This window comes from Theropithecus gelada, chromosome 9 (assembly GCF_003255815.1).
Source record: "Theropithecus gelada isolate Dixy chromosome 9, Tgel_1.0, whole genome shotgun sequence".
NCBI lineage: Eukaryota > Metazoa > Chordata > Mammalia > Primates > Cercopithecidae > Theropithecus > Theropithecus gelada.
In genome coordinates this window covers 65,322,809-65,341,174 of record NC_037677.1, presented here as the reverse complement: position 1 = coordinate 65,341,174, position 18,366 = coordinate 65,322,809, and the positions used below count along the sequence as shown (strand labels likewise).

At 42.2% G+C, this 18,366-nt stretch overlaps 1 protein-coding gene across 3 annotated transcripts in view; it reads left to right on the top strand.

The window, feature by feature from the left end:
• The window catches only part of CCAR1 (cell division cycle and apoptosis regulator 1), a 77,622-nt gene extending 61,724 nt beyond the window's left edge, over nucleotides 1-15,898 (top strand). For all 3 annotated transcript variants that reach the window (XM_025395918.1, XM_025395916.1, XM_025395919.1), the window contains 6 exons: nucleotides 9,161-9,243; nucleotides 9,564-9,710; nucleotides 11,587-11,707; nucleotides 11,813-11,998; nucleotides 13,361-13,566; nucleotides 14,721-15,898. In XM_025395918.1, the coding sequence (XP_025251703.1) occupies nucleotides 9,161-9,243; nucleotides 9,564-9,710; nucleotides 11,587-11,707; nucleotides 11,813-11,998; nucleotides 13,361-13,566; nucleotides 14,721-14,780 (803 nt within the window). In that variant the 3' untranslated portion in view covers nucleotides 14,781-15,898. The remainder of the gene's footprint in view (nucleotides 1-9,160; nucleotides 9,244-9,563; nucleotides 9,711-11,586; nucleotides 11,708-11,812; nucleotides 11,999-13,360; nucleotides 13,567-14,720) is intronic.
• Nucleotides 15,899-18,366: the final 2,468 nt, after the last annotated feature.

Sequence of the window (18,366 nt, the reverse complement as noted above, 5' to 3'; positions counted from 1 at the left end):
TGCAAAATTTAGAATTTATTTCGTTCTTTTGTTCAAATTCCTCGGGTGTTTTTGTTCTTTTTTTTTTTTTTTTTTTTTTTGGAGACGGATTCTCGCTCTGTCGCCCAGGCTGGAGTGCAGTGGCGCGATCTCAGCTCACTGCAAGCTCCGCCTCCTGGGTTCACGCCATTCTCCCACCTCAGCCTCCCGAGTAGCTGGAACTACAGGCGCCCGCCACCAGGCCTGGCTAATAATTGTTTGTATTTTTAGTAGAGACAGGGTTTCACCATGTTAGCCAGGATCGTCTCCATCTCCTGACCTCGGGTTCCACCTGCCTCAGCCTCCCAAAGTACTGGGATTACAGGAGTGAGCCACCGCGTCCGGCCCTTTTGTTCAAATTCTTCCAGTGTATTCCCATCATTTTTACCTCATAGAAAAAGCCACTGTTCCGGCTGGGTATGGTGGCTCACACCTGTAATCTCAGCACTTTGTGGGAGGCTGAAGCAGGTGGATAATTTGAGGCCAGGAGTCCCAGACTAGGCTGGCCAACATGGTGAAACCCTGTCTTTACTAAAAATACAAAAAATTAGCTGGGCGTGGTGGCGCACGCCTGTAATCCCAGCTGCTCTAGAGGCTGAGGCATAAGAATCACTTGAATACAGAAGGAGGAGGTTGCAGTGAGCTGAGGTTGCGTCCCTGCACTCCAGCCTGGGTGACAGAGCAAGACTCTTGTCTCAAAAAAAAAAAAAAAAGCCACTGTTCAGATCACTTGAGCTCAGGAGTTCAAGACCAGCCTGAGCAACATGACGACACCCTGTCTCTACAGAAAATAAAAAATTTATCTGGGCTTGGTGGTGCATGCCTGTAATCCCAGCTACTCAGGAGTCTGAGCTTGTAGGATCACTTGAGCCTGGGAGGCAGAGGTTGCAGTGAGCAGTGATCACACTACTGCACTCTAACCTGGACAATAAAGCACGAGACCCTGTCTGAAAAAGAATAGAAGGCCAGGTGCAGTGGCTCATGCCTGTAATCCCAGTACTTTGGGAGGCCAAGGCAGGCGGATAACAAGGTCAGGAGTTCGAGACCAGTCTGACCAACGTGGTGAGACCCCATCTCTACTAAAAATACAAAATTAGCTAGGCGTGGTGGCACATGCCTGTTATCCCATATACTCAGGAGGCTGAGGCAGGAGAATCGCTTGAACCCGGGAGTCGGAGGTTGCAGTGAGCCAAGATTGTGCCACTATATTCCAGCCTGGGTGACACAGCGAGACTCCATCTCAAAAGAAAAGAAAAAAGAAAAAGCTAGTGCTCACAATGACTTACAAGACTCTACCACGTCATGTCTCCAATTAGATCTCGTAAGCCCTCTTCTTCAGAAGAGTGGACCCATCACATATGCTCCTATGTTAGGAGGTTTACATTGGCAGTTCTTTCTGCTAGCAGGGTTTTTCCTGGAGATCCACCTTCCTTAATTTCTCATATATGAAGTCTGTTCAAGTATCACTTTGTCAGTGAAGCCTGCTCTGCACCCTACTTTATTTAAAATTGCAATCCTCTGCCCTCCCTTACTGCACATTTCTGGTCTCTTATCCTCCCCCCCCCCTTTTTTTTCCCATAGAATTTATGACCTATTTTATTACATACTCTTTATTTTTCTCGTTGCCTGTCTCCCCCTTACCCCTACACTTGAATAAAAGCTGTTATGTAAGAAAAAGAGATTTTTCTCTGTGTTCTTTGTTAATATATATTCCAAGTTCCTGAACAGTCTAAATAATTTTATAGGTTCTAAATATATGTCGATAGGATTATAGTTCTTTTTTGTTTGTTTCCCTGGAGTTTCTAATTGCCGCTTGCTTCTGTTTTACCACTTTTCTTATATTTTATATCTCATGATCCTGTTAAGTTTCCTGGAGACTACTCTTGTTTGTTTGTTTTTTGAGACGGAGTCTTGCTCTGTCACCACGCTGGAGTGCGCTGGTGCGATCTCAGCTCACTCCAACCTCTGCCTCCTGGGTTCAAGCAGTTCTCCTGCCTCAGCCTCCCGAGTAGCTGGGATCACAGGCCCACATCTGGCTAATTTTTTTGTATTTTTAGTAGAAACGGGGTTTCACCATATTGGCCAGGCTGGTCTTGAACTTCTGACTTTGTGATCCGCCTGCCTTGGCCTCTCAGAGTGCTGGGATTACAGGCATGAGCCACTGCGCCTGTCCGAGACCACACTTTTTCCAGTACAAAAGCGGGATTATAACGTGAAAATACAGTACCAGTAAATGTATTAAATGGTGTTGAATTTTGTTAGTAATTAGGAGAGGAGATAGCCGTAAGATACTTTTTTTTTTTTTTTTTTTGAGACAGAGTTTTGCTCTTGTCGCCCAGCCCGGAGTGTCGTTGCGTGATCTTGGCTCACTACAACCTCCATCTCCCAGGTTCAAGCGATTCTCGTGCCCTTAGCTTCCTGATTAGCTTAGATTACAGACATGCACCCTGTGCCCAGTTAATTTTTGTTTTTTAGTAGAGATGGGGTTTCACCATGTTGGCCAGGCTGATCTCAAACTCCCCACCTCAGGTGATCCGCCCACCTTGGCCTCCCAAGGTGTTGGGATTACAGGCGTGAGCCATTGCATCCGGCCTATCTTTTTCTTTTTTTTTTTTTTTTTTTTTTGAGACGGAGTCTCACTCTGTCACCCAGGCTGGAGTGCAGTGGCCGGATCTCAGCTCACTGCAAGCTCCGCCTCCCGGGTTCACGCCATTCTCCTGCCTCAGCCTCCCGAGTAGCTGGGACTACAGGCGCCCGCCGCCTCGCCCGGCTAGTTTTTTGGTATTTTTTAGTAGAGACGGGGTTTCACTGGGTTAGCCAGGATGGTCTCGATCTCCTGACCTCGTGATCCGCCCGTCTCGGCCTCCCAGAGTGCTGGGATTACAGGCTTGAGCCACCGCGCCCGGCCCGGCCTATCTTTTTCTTATCAAGTTAATGAAAATTAAAGTTTTAAATGAAAGGTAACACAGTTTAACAAGGGTAAAAGGAGTTACACTTTCATCACTCTTCTTTGGGGCTGTACATTGTTACACCTTTTCTGAACAGAAATTTGGAAATGTGAATTAGCCATATTCTTTAAAACATCAACATGAGTGATCATTCCATAATTTATTATAAAATAAAAATGTGGAATCAATCTAAATAGGAATAGACAATTATTTAAATTGCACTTTGGTAATATTGTCATGCAGTTAAAATTCTCTGCACCCATTGAAGAAAACTTGGAGAAGTGTAGTCACATGGAAAAAGATTTTTAAAGGGTTTTTGTAGATAGCATGTTCCTATAAATAAATTTAATGTTGATAAGTGTGTATATATGGGGAAAAAATAGGACACGATCACTAATTTCATTTTATGTGGTGGGATTGATTTATCTTCTGTGATGAACAAATACTGCTTGAATGTTTCAAAAGTTATTTCAAAAATACAAGTTTCGGATGAGACAGTTTTGAAAGTGACAGCTCTCAAGATAAATACTCAAATAATGTGGATTATATTGTGAGTATTTTTCAATCATCAAAAATAAGTAAATGACTAGGTTCCAAGGAGAAGTTCCCTTTCATTCTTTCTTTTTTGAGACAAAGTCTTACTCTGTTGCCTAGGCTGGGCAGTAGCACGCTCTTGGCTCACTGCTGCGTTGAACTCCTGGCTTGTGCAATTCTCCCACCTTAGTTCCCTGAGTAGGTAGGACTACAGGTGTGCACCACCACACCTGGCTAATTTTTAAATTTTTTGTAGAGATATCGTTTCACTGTGTTACCCAGGCTGATCTCAAACTCCTGGCCTTAAGCCATCCTCCTGCTTCCCTCCCAAAGTGATGGGATTACAGGTATGACCTACCACACACAGCCATTAGAACATTTGCTTAATTTTTTATTAAATAAAAAATTACACCTTTATTGAAATGTAATTCACATGCCATACAATTAGACACTTTAAAGTATAGGCATGCTTTGGTTTTTTTTATACTGCACTTTATTGTGCTGCACAGATAGTGCCTTATGCCAAGCAAGACTATCAGCACCACTTTTCCAACAGCATGTGCCACTTTGACTTTGTTACATTTTGGTAATTCTTACAGTATTTTCAACTTTTTCATTATTACTCTGTCTGTTTTGGTGATCTGTGATCAGTGATCTTTGATAATACTATTATACATGTTTTGGTGCACCTCGAATTGTGCCCATAGAAGATGATGAGCTTAATTACGAATATTGTTTGTGTTCTAATCACTCTACCAACCTGCCCTTCCCCTATCTCTGTCCCTCTTATTGGGCCTCCCTATTCCCTGAGAGAAAATATTGAAATTAGGCCAGTTGTGCCAGGCATGGTGGCTCACGCCTGTAATCTCAGCACTTTGGGAGGCTGAGGCGGGTGGATCATTTGAGGTCAGGAGTTTGAAACCAGCCTGGCCAACATGGCGAAACCCTGTCTCTAGTAAAAATACACAAAATAGCCAGGTGTGGTGGTGCACGCTTGTAATACCAGCTACTCGGGAGACTGAGGGCATGAGAATTGTTTGAACTTAGAGAGGCGGAGGTTGCAATGACCTGAGATCATGCCACTGCACTCCAGCCTGGGTGACAGAGTGAGACTCTGTCTCAAAAAAGAAAAGAAAAGAAATTAGACCAATTACGGGTGCAGTGACTCACACCTGTAATCCCAGCACTTTGTGAGGCCGAGGTGGGCAGATCACCTGAGATCAGAAGTTCGAGACCATCATGGCCAAACATGGTAAAACCCCGTCCCTACTAAAAATATAAAAATTAGCTGGGCATGGTGGTGGGCACCTGTAATCCCAGCTACTTGGGAGGCTGAGGCAGGAGAATCACTTGAACCCAGGAGGCAGGTTGCAGTGAGCTGAGATCAATGCCACTGCACTCCAGCCTGGGCGACAGAGCAAGACTCCATCTCCAAACAAAAAGAGAAATTAGGCCAATTAATAATTAGGCTGAGGCTGGGCGGGGTGGCTCACGCCTGTAATCCCAGCACTTTGGGAGGCCGAGGCGGGCGGATCACGAGGTCAGGAGATCGAGACCATCCTGGCTAACACGGTGAAACCCCGTCTCTACTAAAAATACAAAAAAAAACTAGCCGGGCGTGGTGGCAGCGCCTGTAGTCCCAGCTACTCGGGAGGCTGAGGCAGGAGAATGGCGTGAACCCAGGAGGCGGAGCTTGCAGTGAGCTGAGATCTCGCCACTGCACTCCAGCCTGGGCGACAGAGCGAGACTCCGTCTCAAAAAAAAAAAAAAAAATTAGGCTGGGCTCAGTGGTTCATACCTGTAATACCACCCCTTTGGGAGGATACAGAGATAGGATCACTTGAGGCTAGGAGTTAAAGACCAGCATCTGCAACATAGTGATACCCCATCTCTATTAAAAAATAAAATAAAATCAGCTGGGTATGGTTACATGCATCTGTGGTCCCAGATACTTTTAGAGGCTGAGGTAGGAGGATCTGTTGAGCCCAAGAGGTTGAGGTTGCAGTGAGTCGTGATTGTGCCACTGTACTCCAGCCCGGGCAACAGGGCAAGACTCTGTCTCAAAAATAATAATCGTAATAAAGAAAAAAATCAAAATGGCCTTCGAGTGTTCAAGTGAAACCAAAAAATCGTTAAGGTGAGTGAAGAAGGCATGTTGAAAGTTGAGATAGGCCAAAAGCTAGTTTTTTTGTATCAGTTAGCCATGTTGTGAATGCAAAGGAAAAGTTATTGAAGGAAATTAAAAGTGCTACTCCAGTGAACATGCAAATGGTAAGAAAATGAGACAGCTTTTATTGCTATAAGGAGAGAGTTTTAGGGGTCAGAATAGAAGGTCACACCAGCCACAACATTCCCTTAAGGCAAAGCCGAATTCTGAACAAGGCCCTAACTCTCTTCAATTCTGTGAAAGATGAAGAAGCTGTAGAAAAAAGTTTGAGGCTACGAGTGGTGGATTCATGACGTTTAAGGAAAGCAACCATAAGGTAAAAGTACGACATAGTTGCTGAAGTGGGAGGATTGCTTGAGCCCAGGCATTTTAAGGCTGCAGTGAGCTATGATTACGCCACTGCACTCAAGCCTGGTTAACAGAGCAAGACCCTGCCTCTTGGGGGTGGGTAAAAAAAAAAAAGGCACATTGAAACAGCAAGTGCTTATGTAGAAGCTAATATAATTGATGAAAGTGGTTTTGCTAAATAAGTTTTCAATGGAGACAAAACAGCCTTCTTCCATTGGCTGAAGATGCCATCTTAAGACTTTCACAGCTAGAGAAGAGCTGTCAGTACCCAGCTTCAAAGGACAAGTTGGCTCTCTTGTTAGGGCTAATGCAGCTTGTGACTTTAAGCTGAAGCCGGTACTCATTTACCATTCCAAAAATCATAAACCCCTTAAAAATTATGCTGAACCTACCATACCTGTGCCCTAGAAACAGAACAACAATGTCAGAATGACAACTCTTTACAGCAATGCTTACTGAATTTTTTTTACTCCTTTATCATGTAACCAACGTTTTTACTAAATATTTTAAGCCCACTCTTGAGATCTGCTAAGAAAAAAAGATTCTTTTCAAAATATTACTTCTCACTGACACCACACCTAGTCACCCAGAGCTCTGATGGAGATGTACAAGGAGATTAATGTTTCATGGCTGCATCATCTATTCTGCAGCCCTTGGATCAAAGAGGTAATTTCACTTTACTCTTTTTTTTTTTTTTTTTGAGACAGGGTCTCACTCTGTCATGCAGGCTGGAATGCAGTGGCATGATCATGGCTCAGTCCAGCCTTGGACCTCCTGGACTCAAGTTATCTCCCACTTCATCCTCCCAAGTAGCTGGGATTACAGGCATGAGCCACCATGCCCAGCTGATTTCTGTTGTTTTTTTTTTTTTTGAGACGGAGTCTTGCTCTGTTGCCCAGGCTGGAGTGCAGTTGCGCGATCTCCGCTCACTGCAAGCATTGCCTCCCGGGTTCACGCCATTCTCCTGCCTCAGCCTCCCGAGTAGTTTTTTGTATTTTTGGTAGAGACAGGGTTTCACCGTGTTAGCCAGGATGGTCTCGATCTCCTGACCTCATGATCCGCCTGCCTTGGCCTCCCAAAATGCTGAGATTACAGGCGTGAGCCACCATGCCCGGCCTGATTGCTGTATTTTTAATACAGGCAGGGTTTCACCATGTTCGCAGGCTGGTCTCGAACTCCTGACCTAAAGTGATCCCCGCCCACCGTGGCCTCCCAAAGTGCTGGGATTACAGGTGTGAGCCACTGTGCCCGCCCTCAACTTTCAAGTCTTTCTTTTTATGAAATACATTTCCTTTTTAAATTTACTTTTTTTGCTTTTTAGAGACAGGGTCTGTCTTTGTTGCCCAGGCTGGTGCTAAACTCCTGGGATCAAGCGATACTCCTGCCTCAGCCCCACAAAGTGTTAGGATTACAGGTGTGAGCCACCACACCCGGCCAAAAAATGCATTTCCTAAGGCTTTTGCTACCATAGTATATATTATTTCCTCTGATGGGTTTGGGGAGAGTAAGTTGAAAATCTGGAAAGGATTGACCATTCTAGATGACATTAGAAACATTCGTGGTTCATGGGAGAAGGTAAAAATATCAACATTAACAGTAGTTTGGGCCGGGAGCAGTGGCTCACACCTGTAATCCCAGAGCTTTGGGAGGCCAACGTGGGTGGATCACCTGAGGTCAGGAATTTGAGACTAGCCTAACCAACATAGTGAAACCCCGTCTCTACTAAAAAATACAAAAATTAGCCAGGTGTGCTGGCAGACATCTGTAATTCCAGCTACTTGGGAGACTGAGGCAGGAGAATCACTTGAACCTGGGAGGCGGAGGTTGCATTGAGCCAAGATCATGCCATTGCATTCCAGCCTGGACGACAGAAGTGAAACTCCGTCTCAAAACATAAAAAAACAGTAGGTTGTATGAAATTGATTTCAATTATTGGCCTGATGCAGTGGCTCACACCTGTAATCCCAGCACTTTAGGAGGCCAAGGCGGATGGATTACTTGAGACCAGGAGTTTGAGACCAGCCTGGCCAACATAGTGAAACCCCAACTCTACTAAAAATTCTCATGGATGACTTTGAAGGGTTCAGTAATTCAGTAGAGGGAATAACTGCAGGTGGGATAGAGCAAGAGAACTCAAATTAGAAATGCAGCCTGAAGATGGGATGGAACTGCTGCAATACCAGGATAAACTAAATAGATGATTACTTCTTATGGATGAGCAAAGACAATGTCTTTTTGAGATGCAGTCTACTTCTGTGAAGATGCTGTTAACATTGTTGAAATAACAAAGGATTTATAATATTACGTAAACTTAAGCAGTGGCAGTATTGGAGGGGATTGGTTCTATTTATATGTTTATGAGATGGAGTCTTGCCCTGTTGCTCAGGCTGGAGTGCAGTGGCGCAATCTCGGCTCACTGCAACCTCTGCCTTCCAGGTTTACACAGTTCTCCAGCCTCAGCCTCCTGAGTAGCTGGGACTACAGGCACACGCCACCACACCCAACTGATTTTTGTGTTTTTAGAGACGGGGTTTCACCGTGTTGGCCAGGCTGGTCTCAAACTCCTGACCTTAAGTCATCCACCTGCCTCGGGCTCCCAGAGTGCTGGGATTACAGGCATGACCCACTGTGCCCGGTGATTGACTTTAATTTTAATAGAGGTCATTCTATGTTTCAAATGCTATCAAACAGTATCACATAGGGTCTCCCTTTTCACCCAGGCTGAGTGCAGAGGTTATTCATTAGCAGTCACTCTCCATCTTCCCTGAACCTCTTCAGTCCTAGGCAACCATTAGTCTGCTTTTTGTTTCTGTAGATATTCTGGACATTTCATATAAATGGAATCACATAATAAGTGATTTTTTTGTGACTGGCTTCTTTTACTTAGCCTGTTATCAAGGTTCATGTATGTTTTAGCATAAGGTTTTCTCTTTATTTTTATTTTTTTTGTTGTTGTTGTTGTTGTTTAAAAGACAAGGTCTTGATCTGTCACCCAGGCTGGAGTGCAGTGGTACAGTCATAGCTCACTACACCCTCGAACACTTGGCCCTCCTGAGTAGCTGGGATAACAGTCATGTGCCACTGTGCCCAACTTGAAAATATGTGTATTAATGACTTTTTTGCCACTGTTATATTTATTTTACAGATAGGGATGAGGAAGAAATGACCAAACGAGATGACAAAAGAGATATCAACAGATACTGCAAGGAGAGGCCCTCTAAAGATAAGGTATTTACTGAATACTGTATTCTTTTTAATATGGTGATATCTTACATCATCTAAACATAACACAGTTGTGAAGTTTATTAGTCCTTATCCATCTATATTACCACTAAGTAAAATTCTGTCAGTTGTTTTTTTGTGGCTATGTCAGGTAACTAGTATGTCTGATTCCTTTCTCTCATATTCATATACCAGATTAACTCATTTTAGCTAGGATGAGGTAAATGTCTTATTAGATTATTGCTATTTTATGCACAGTCTCTGTTTCCCACTTTTCGGGGGTAAAAAATTTGGCTACTATGTTTTCTATTTCTCCGTTTTCTTAGGAAAAAGAAAAGACGCAAATGATCACAGTTAACAGAGATCTGTTAATGGCTTTTGTTTATTTTGATCAAAGTCATTGTGGTTACCTTCTTGAAAAGGATTTGGAAGAAATACTTTATACTCTTGGACTACATCTTTCTCGGGCTCAGGTAATCTATCTTGTGAATATTTAAAAGGAAAACATTTTTTAAAAGTTACCTTTTCCAATGAAAGTTAATAGAACCTCTGTTGATTTTTTTGATATATTAAAGCAACATAAGGGCCAAGCGTGGTGGCTCACGCCTTTAATCCCAGCGTGATTGGGAGGCTGAGGCAGGCAGATCACTTCAGGCCAGGAGTTTAAGACCAGCTTGGCCACCATGGCGAAGCTCCGTATCTACTAAAAATACAAAAATTAGCTGAGTGTGGTGGCACACGCCTGTAATCCCAGCTACTGGGGAAGCTGAGACAGGTGAATCTCTTTTTTTTTTTTTTTTTTGAGACGGAGTCTCGCTCTGTCGCCCAAGCTGGAGTGCAGTGGCGCAATCCTGGCTCACTGCAAGCTCCGCCTCCTGGGTTCACGCCATTCTCCTGCCTCAGCCTCCCGAGTAGCTGGAACTACAGGCGCCCGCCACCGCGCCCGGCTCATTTTTTGTATTTTTAGTAGAGACGGGGTTTCACCATGGTCTCGATCTCCTGACCTTGTGATCCGCCCGCCTCGGCCTCCCAAAGTGCTGGGATTACAGGCGTGAGCCACCGCGCCCGGCCCAGGTGAATCTCTTGAACCCAGGAGGCGGAAGTTGCACTGAGCCAAGATTGCGCCACTGCACGCCAGCCTGGATGACAGAGTAAGACTCTGTCTCAAAAAAATAAATAAATAAAGCAGTATAACACAAACCAGTTGTAAAACACTTCCCTTCTCCCTCTCCCTCTTTTTCTACTCCTTACGACTATAATATATAAAATTCTAGATCTTTTTGTAAGCAGCTCAGTTCCATTTTTATAAACAAAATATGGAATTATTCTGTACATTTTGACTGGCTCTTTTTTTTTCATTCCACAGTATTCTGTAAATACATTCTACCATGAAAATAGAAACCTGCCTCATTCTTTTTATAGCTGCACAGTACCCATTATATAGATGTACCATAATTGACCTACCTAGTCTCCGTTGCTGGTGGTTTTCATTTATTGGATTTACCAACTATGCTATAATAAATCATACCTGTGCATAAATTTTTATCAGTGTTATACTTTTTAACAATGAAGTTTTATTTTTTCAAAAGTAACTTGGATCTTAATTCCATGGATTTCCATCATAAGTGAAAATTACAGCTGGGCGTAGTGGCTCACACCTGTAATCCCAGCACTTTGGGAGGCCGAGGCGGGTGGATCACCTGAGGTCAGGAGTTCAAGACCAGCCTGGCTAACATGGTGAAACCCCGTCTCTCCAAAAATACAAAAATTAGCCGGGAATGATGGCGGGTGCCTGTAATTGCAGCTACTCTGGAGGCTGAGCTAGGAGAATCACTTGAACCCGGGAGGCAGAGGTTGTAGTGAGCCGGGATCACACCACTGCACTCCAGTTTGGGCGACAAGAGCAAGACTCTTTCTCAAAAGAAAGTGACAATTAACACATAGTTTTTCGGCCGGGCGCGGTGGCTCAAGCCTGTAATCCCAGCACTTTGGGAGGCCGAGACGGGCGGATCACGAGGTCAGGAGATCGAGACCATCCTGGCTAACACGGTGAAACCCCGTCTCTACTAAAAAATACAAAAAACTAGCCGGGCGCGGTGGCGGGCGCCTGTAGTCCCAACTACTCGGGAGGCTGAGGCAGGAGAATGGCGTGAACCCGGGAGGCGGAGCTTGCAGTGAGCTGAGATCCGGCCACTGCACTCCAGCCTGGGCGACAGAGCGAGACTCCGTCTCAAAAAAAAAAAAAAAAAAAAAAACAAAAAAACAAAAAAAACAAAACACATAGTTTTTCTAAGAGAATCGAGAAATATATTTTCATCTCTTTATTTTGTTTACTTGCATGCATAACAGGTAAAGAAGCTTCTTAATAAAGTAGTGCTCCGTGAGTCTTGCTTTTACCGGAAATTAACAGACACCTCAAAAGATGAAGAGAACCATGAAGAGTCTGAGTCATTGCAGGAAGATATGCTAGGTCTGTGCATGTTAAGATTTTGCTTTTTAATAAATATACCAGTAATTAAAGAAGAAAAATAACTTATGAAAATATGTGATTATGAAATAATATTTTATATTACAGGAAACAGACTATTACTTCCAACACCAACAGTAAAGCAGGAATCAAAGGATGTGGAAGAAAATGTTGGCCTCATTGTGTACAATGGTGCAATGGTAGATGTAGGAAGCCTCTTGCAAAAATTGGAAAAGAGCGAAAAAGTAAGAGCTGAGGTAGAACAGAAGCTGCAGTTACTAGAAGAAAAAACAGGTAAGGGTCAGCATTGGATATGTTCATACTTTTAGCACCCTACTGGGACATGTATATGTGTTTATGTATGTACATACACATGTACGTACCTGTGTACACATCTGCATATGCATACCACATATTTTCATCGAAGTACAGAAGGAACTTTTTAAAATTTTTTAATTATTTATTTGTTTTTAAGACAGGGTCTCACTCTCACCCAGGCTGGAGTGCAGTGGCACAATCTCAGCTTACTGCAACCACTGCCTCCCAAGTCCAAGTGATTCTCCCACCTCAGCCTCCTAAGTAGCTGGGATTACAGGCATGTGCCACCATGCCCAGCTATTTTTTGTATTTTTGGTAGAAATGGGGTTTCACCATGTTGGTCCTGGCCTCAAACTCCTGACTTAAAGGGATCACCCACCTCGGCCTCCCATAATGTTCGGATTACAGGCGTGAACCACCGCGCTCTGCAAGGACCTTTACTTGTCATTATTTCTGGTTCAGGTTATAAAATTGCTTAGCTTTATGTGAATCTTAGGTCTTCATGTGCATTCTCAGGTTCATTGTTATCTGTTGCATCCTTTTAATCACCTTCTAGTTCCACTTTTTTTTTTTGAGACGGAGTCTCTCTCTGTAACCCAGGCTGGAGTACAGCGGGGCTATCTCACTGCAACCTCCACCTCCCGGGTTCAAGTGATTCTCCTGCTTCAGCCTCCCAAGTAGCTGGGACTACAAGTGCGTGCCACCACGCCCAGCTAATTTTTTGTATTTTTAGTAGAGACAGGGTTTCACCATGTTAGCTAGGATGGTCTCGATCTCCTGACCTCCTGATCCGCCCACCTCAGCCTCCCAAAGTGCTGGGATTACAGGCATGCGCTACCGCGCCTGGCATCCACTTAGTTTTTACCAGTCTGTGTTCTCTAATCTATACAATCATCTAAAAATAGAACATAGGTTTTGAAATAATACAAGTTAAAAATTAAATGAAACAGGCCAGGCACTGTGGCTCCCGCCTATAATCCCAGCACTTTGGGAAGCCGAGGTGGGCGGATTGTCTGAGGTCAGGAGTTTGAGACCAGCCTGACCAACATGGTGAAACCCCATCTCTAAAAATACAAAAATTAGCTGGGTGTGGTGGCACGTGCCTGTAATCCCAGCCAAGATCGTGCCACTTCGCTCAAGCCGGTGCAACAGTGAGACTCGGTCTCAAAAGTAAATAAATAATGAATATTACAGTGTGCTTTATGACTAGTGAAATTGACAGACATTGCCATTTTATGGAATTCAGTCAGCTTTTTATTTTCACAGCTTAAATATTTTAACCTGTTAAATTTGAAGTTTTAGAAAGTAAAATGTTAATTTTTGGATTTTTTTAAACAGATGAAGATGAAAAAACCATATTAAATTTGGAGAATTCCAACAAAAGTCTCTCTGGTGAACTCAGAGAAGTTAAAAAGGACCTTACTCAGTTACAAGAAAACTTAAAGATTTCAGAAAACATGAATTTACAATTTGAAAACCAACTGAATAAGACAATCAGAAACTTATCTACGGTAATGGATGAAATCCACACTGTTCTCAAGAAGGTGAGAAATTTTGTATTTTTAACATTTTCATAGTTTTTAAAATGATGCTTTTAATGTATTTTAATGTTATTAAGCTCTTAGTGATTATTCTAAAAGCAAATAATGATAATCATTCTGTCCTTCCTGAGATTAGTAAAAAGTGATTCCCAGGCCAGGCACAGTGGCTCACACCTATAATCCCAACACTTTGGGAGGCCAAGGCGGGTGGATCACCTGAGGTCAGGAGTTCAAGTCCAGCCTCGCCAACATGGTGAAACCCCCATGTGTACTAAAAATCCAAAAATAATTGGCCAGACATGGTAGCAGGCGCCTGTAATCCTAGCTACCTGGAAGGCTGAGGCAGGAGAATCACTTGAACCTGGGAAGCAGAGGTTGCAGTGAGTCTAGTTTGCACCATTGCACTCTAGCCTGGGCAACAGAACGAGACCCCATCTTTTTTTTTTTTTTAAAAAAAAAGGTGATTCCCAAAAGATGTTGTTTTTCTAAAACTTAGTTGGAATGTCAGCATGATTTAAGAGTACAGACTTCTTGAAGCAAATTTCATTTATATTTCTTTTTAATCCAGAGTATAAGTTTGAACTAAACCATTCACTTCACTTCTCTGTGGTTTTTTTCTTGTTGTTGTTGTTGTTTGGTTTTTTGTTTTGTTTGTTTTGTTTTTTTGAGACAGAGTCTTGCACTTTTGCCCAGGCTGGATTGTTAGTGGTGCTGTCTTGGCTCACTGCAGCCTCTGCCTCCCAGGCTCACGTGATCCTCCCACCTCAGCCTCCTGATTAGCTGGGACTACAGGTGTGCTCCAGCACATCCAGCTAATTTTTATATTTTTTGTAGAGATGGGGTTTCACCATCTTGCCCAGGCTGGTTTCCAACTCCTGGGCTAAGCAGCCCTCCTATCTTGGCCTCTCAGAGTGCTGAGATTACAGGCATGTGCCACCACACCTGCCCCATTCACTGCATTTTTAGACCCCATTTATTCTTGGGCAGAATTGAGGTAAATACTTCGTCACCATTAATTTTAAGATATTAAAATTAATTTATTGTTCTTTATCACTAGAAAAAAGTATACCAAACTGAATATCATTATACTCTAATATCAAAGTAACATTTAAGAGAATCTAGTAAAATGTACTTTTTCCTTCTCTGTTGTCTTACAGGATAATGTAAAGAATGAAGACAAAGATCAAAAATCCAAGGAGAATGGTGCAAGTGTATGATAAAATCCATGTAGTGATGAGGAATGGTGTTAAATAATGTAATATATAAAAATCATGATATAAGAATGTTTGAAGGTGATGCATGTTTGATTTTATTAGTATACATGTCTTTTAGTTCAAATGATGTATAAAGTTTTATGAATGTGAGTTTCTGCTTTTGAAAATTGCTTGTAATTCCTAGCCTTCAAATTATACACTCCTCGAGTGAAATAATTTTGCATTGCAAAGTGTTTTAGGATGAACTTTGTTATAGTTTTAACTCCAATAAAGTTCATCAGTTTAATTGACTGTAGTATTTAATTACCAAATTTCTTTTATAAAAACGCCTAGAAATTTTTAATTTTATTTATAGAATTATTAGGTTTTAAAATTTTTAGTTCATATGTTAAAATTTCAGTCAAAATCATAAAATAGCATGATGCTTAATTTTTGCAAGTTTTTTGAAACAGATTTTTTTTAACTCATCACCAAAAAATCCCCTCTTGATCAGTAAGCATTCATTAAAAATTCAGTTTAGGCCGGGCACGGTGGCCTATGGTGGGATTACATGACTGTAATCCCAACATTTTGGGAGGCCGAGGCGGGTGGATCACCTGAGGTTAGGAGTTCGAGACCAGCCTGACCAACATGGTGAAGCCTCGTCTCTACTAAAAATATAAAAATTAGCTGGGCGTGGTGGTGGGTGCCTGTAATCCTAGCTACTTGGGAGGCTGAGGCAGGAGAATCACTTGAACCAAGGAGGCGGAGGTTGCAGTCACCCGAGGTCCTGCAACTGCACTTCAGCCTGGGCAACAAGAATGAAACTCCATCTCAAAAAAAAAAAAAAAAAAATTCAGTTTATCCAAAAGACAGTGTATCAGAAAGAAAGAAGCAATAGAGAACTAGTATTGTTCTTGTATGCGTTATACTTTACGTAATATTAGTTGTCCTGATGTCAGTGTTACTGCTTTCAATTAATTTTTCTACTTTCCCAGAATAGCATCTATATTGCTTTTAATTTTGAGAGTTTAAAAAAAAAAATGCAGTGTATGTCAAATGTACAGTTTAGTACCAAGCCCGTAGATGTCAGTATGATGCCTTAAGTTAAGTCTTTAATTAAAGATATTTTTTTAAATTAACCTGTGTACTTCCTTCAGAATTTTAGTGGATACATGAGGTGACTTCACTGTAGAATAAAAACAGTAGGAAATATGAGTGGTTCTCAACAGAGGGTGAATTTATCCCTTAGAGGACATTTGGCAGTGTCTAATGAGGTTTTTTTGGTGTCACAAGTGGGTGGGTGCTACTGGCATCTAGTTGGTAGAGGCCAAAGATACCACTAAAAATCCTTTGTTGCAGAGGACAGCTCTCCATAACAAGGAATTATCCAGCCAAAAATGTCAATAGTGTCCAGTTTTAGAAACCCTGCCCTAAAGGAATGTAAGGTTAAATGACATTTTGTCTTCCACGTTTTACTAGTGAAAACTTAATGGAATCCGTAAGAGATTATTAGGATTTTTGTATTTAAATAACTTCTACTGGAATGTTTCACTGTCATATAAAATATATGGTTAGAGTTTTGTTTTGTTTTGTTTTGAGATGGAGTCTCGCTTTGTCACCCAGGCTGGAATGCAGTGGCTTGTTCTCGGCTCACTGCAACCTCTGCCTCCTGAGTTCAAGCGATTCCCCTGCCTTAGCCTCCCAAGTAGTTGGGATTACAGACGTCTGCCACCATGTCCAGCTAATTTTGTATTTTTAGTAGGGATGAGGTTTCACCACATTGGCCAGGCTGGTCTCGAACTCCTGACCTCAGGTGTTCCACCCACCTTGGTCTCCTAAAGTGCTGGGATTACAGGCGTAAGCCACTGCACCTGGCCTATAGTTTAGTTTATTTCATTTTGTTTTATTTTATTTTGTTAGAATAATGGCTAGGTGTTCTAAATAGATGAATATAAAAATGTAAAGTGCCATTTATATGTGACTTAGGCTAAATGGAATTCACATGGCTATTACTAAAAAATGGATTACAATACCTCAAATTCTTTTAGACCAATTTTTGTCTTAAGTTACTGTTTGTGGTCATATGGCTTGTTGACCTCCAAAACCAGATTAGAGATTGATCTATAATTATTCTATAATTATGATATAAATATTTCCTTCATCTTTAAGGTGAGATGAAACAATTGTTGAAAATGGTTTTTTTCCTTCTTTCTTTTTTTTTGAGATAGGGTCTCGCTCTGTTCCCCAGGCTGGAGTGCAGTGGTGCCATCTAGGCTCACTGCAACATTTACCTCCCAAGTTCAAACAATTCTGGTGCCTCAGCCTCCTGAGTAGCTGGGATTACACGCATGCACCACCACACCAACCTAAGTTTTTTGTGTTTTTAGTAGAGATGGGGTTTTGCCATGTTGGCCAGGCTGGTCTTAAACTCCTAGCCTCAAGTGGTCCACCCACCATGGCCTCCCAAAATGTTGGGATTACAGGCGTGAGCCACCGTGCCTGGCCCGCAAAGTGTTTTCTGTTTTTTGGTTTTTTTTTTCAAGGGACAATCTTGAAGATAAACTTTTAACTAAAAGACAGTGATGATAGTAAAAGACAGTAATGATAGAGTTCCTTGAAAAGAGTATATTGTTAATAAGAAACATATAAAGTACATTTATGAGGCTTTTTTTCCTCCAGATGAATTTAAATCAGAATAAAATTGGGATGACAGAGAAAAAGACTGAACCTTTCAATCATATTGTTACTTAGGGGTAAATTTCTTATAAAATAATATCTTTGGAAGTAGAAATTGAGATGACTAAGGAAAAAAGCAAGTTGCACACAGAAAAATTGATTTTGGCCAGGGCACAGTGGCTCACGCTTGTAATCCGAGCACTTTGGGAGGCCAAGGTGAGTGGATCACCTGAGGTCAGGAGTTCGGGACCAGCCTGGCCAACATGGTGAAACTCCATCTCTACTAAAAATACAAAAAAAAGTTAGCCAGGCATAGTGGCGGACACCTGTAATCCTAGCCACTTGGGTGGCTGAGGCAGGAGAATCACTTGAACCCTAGAGGCGGAGGTTGCAGTGAGCCGAGATCACACCATAGCACTCCAGCCTGGGCAACAAGAGGGAAACCCCATTTCAAAAAAAAAATTGATTTTAGAGAAAAATGAGGGAAGAAGAACGTGTTATTGCCTTTCCTAATTTGGGTATTTATTCAGAAATAAAAACTAGTTTTTTATATTCTTTCACCTGATGTTGACCAAGCCAAAAAGTTTTGTCACATCATAAACTAGGTCTGTGATAATACCTAATTTTCCTACCCTTTTGATGTTCTGGATGCCTATTTTTATATTTCTAATTTGTGGTTTAGTCATTGTAGTAGGCCAATGCAGGAAATATAAGAATATAATATTTCTTACAGAATTAAGCCTGAATCCGCCCAGGCATGATGGCTCACGCCTGTAATCCCAGCACTTTGGTTTGGGAGGCCAAAGCGGGTGAATCACCTGAGGTCAGGAGTTTGAGACCAGCCTGGCCAACATGGCAAAACCCTGTCTCTACTAAAAGTGCAAAAAGTAGTTGGGTGTGGTGGTGGGCACCTGTAATCCCAGCTACTTGC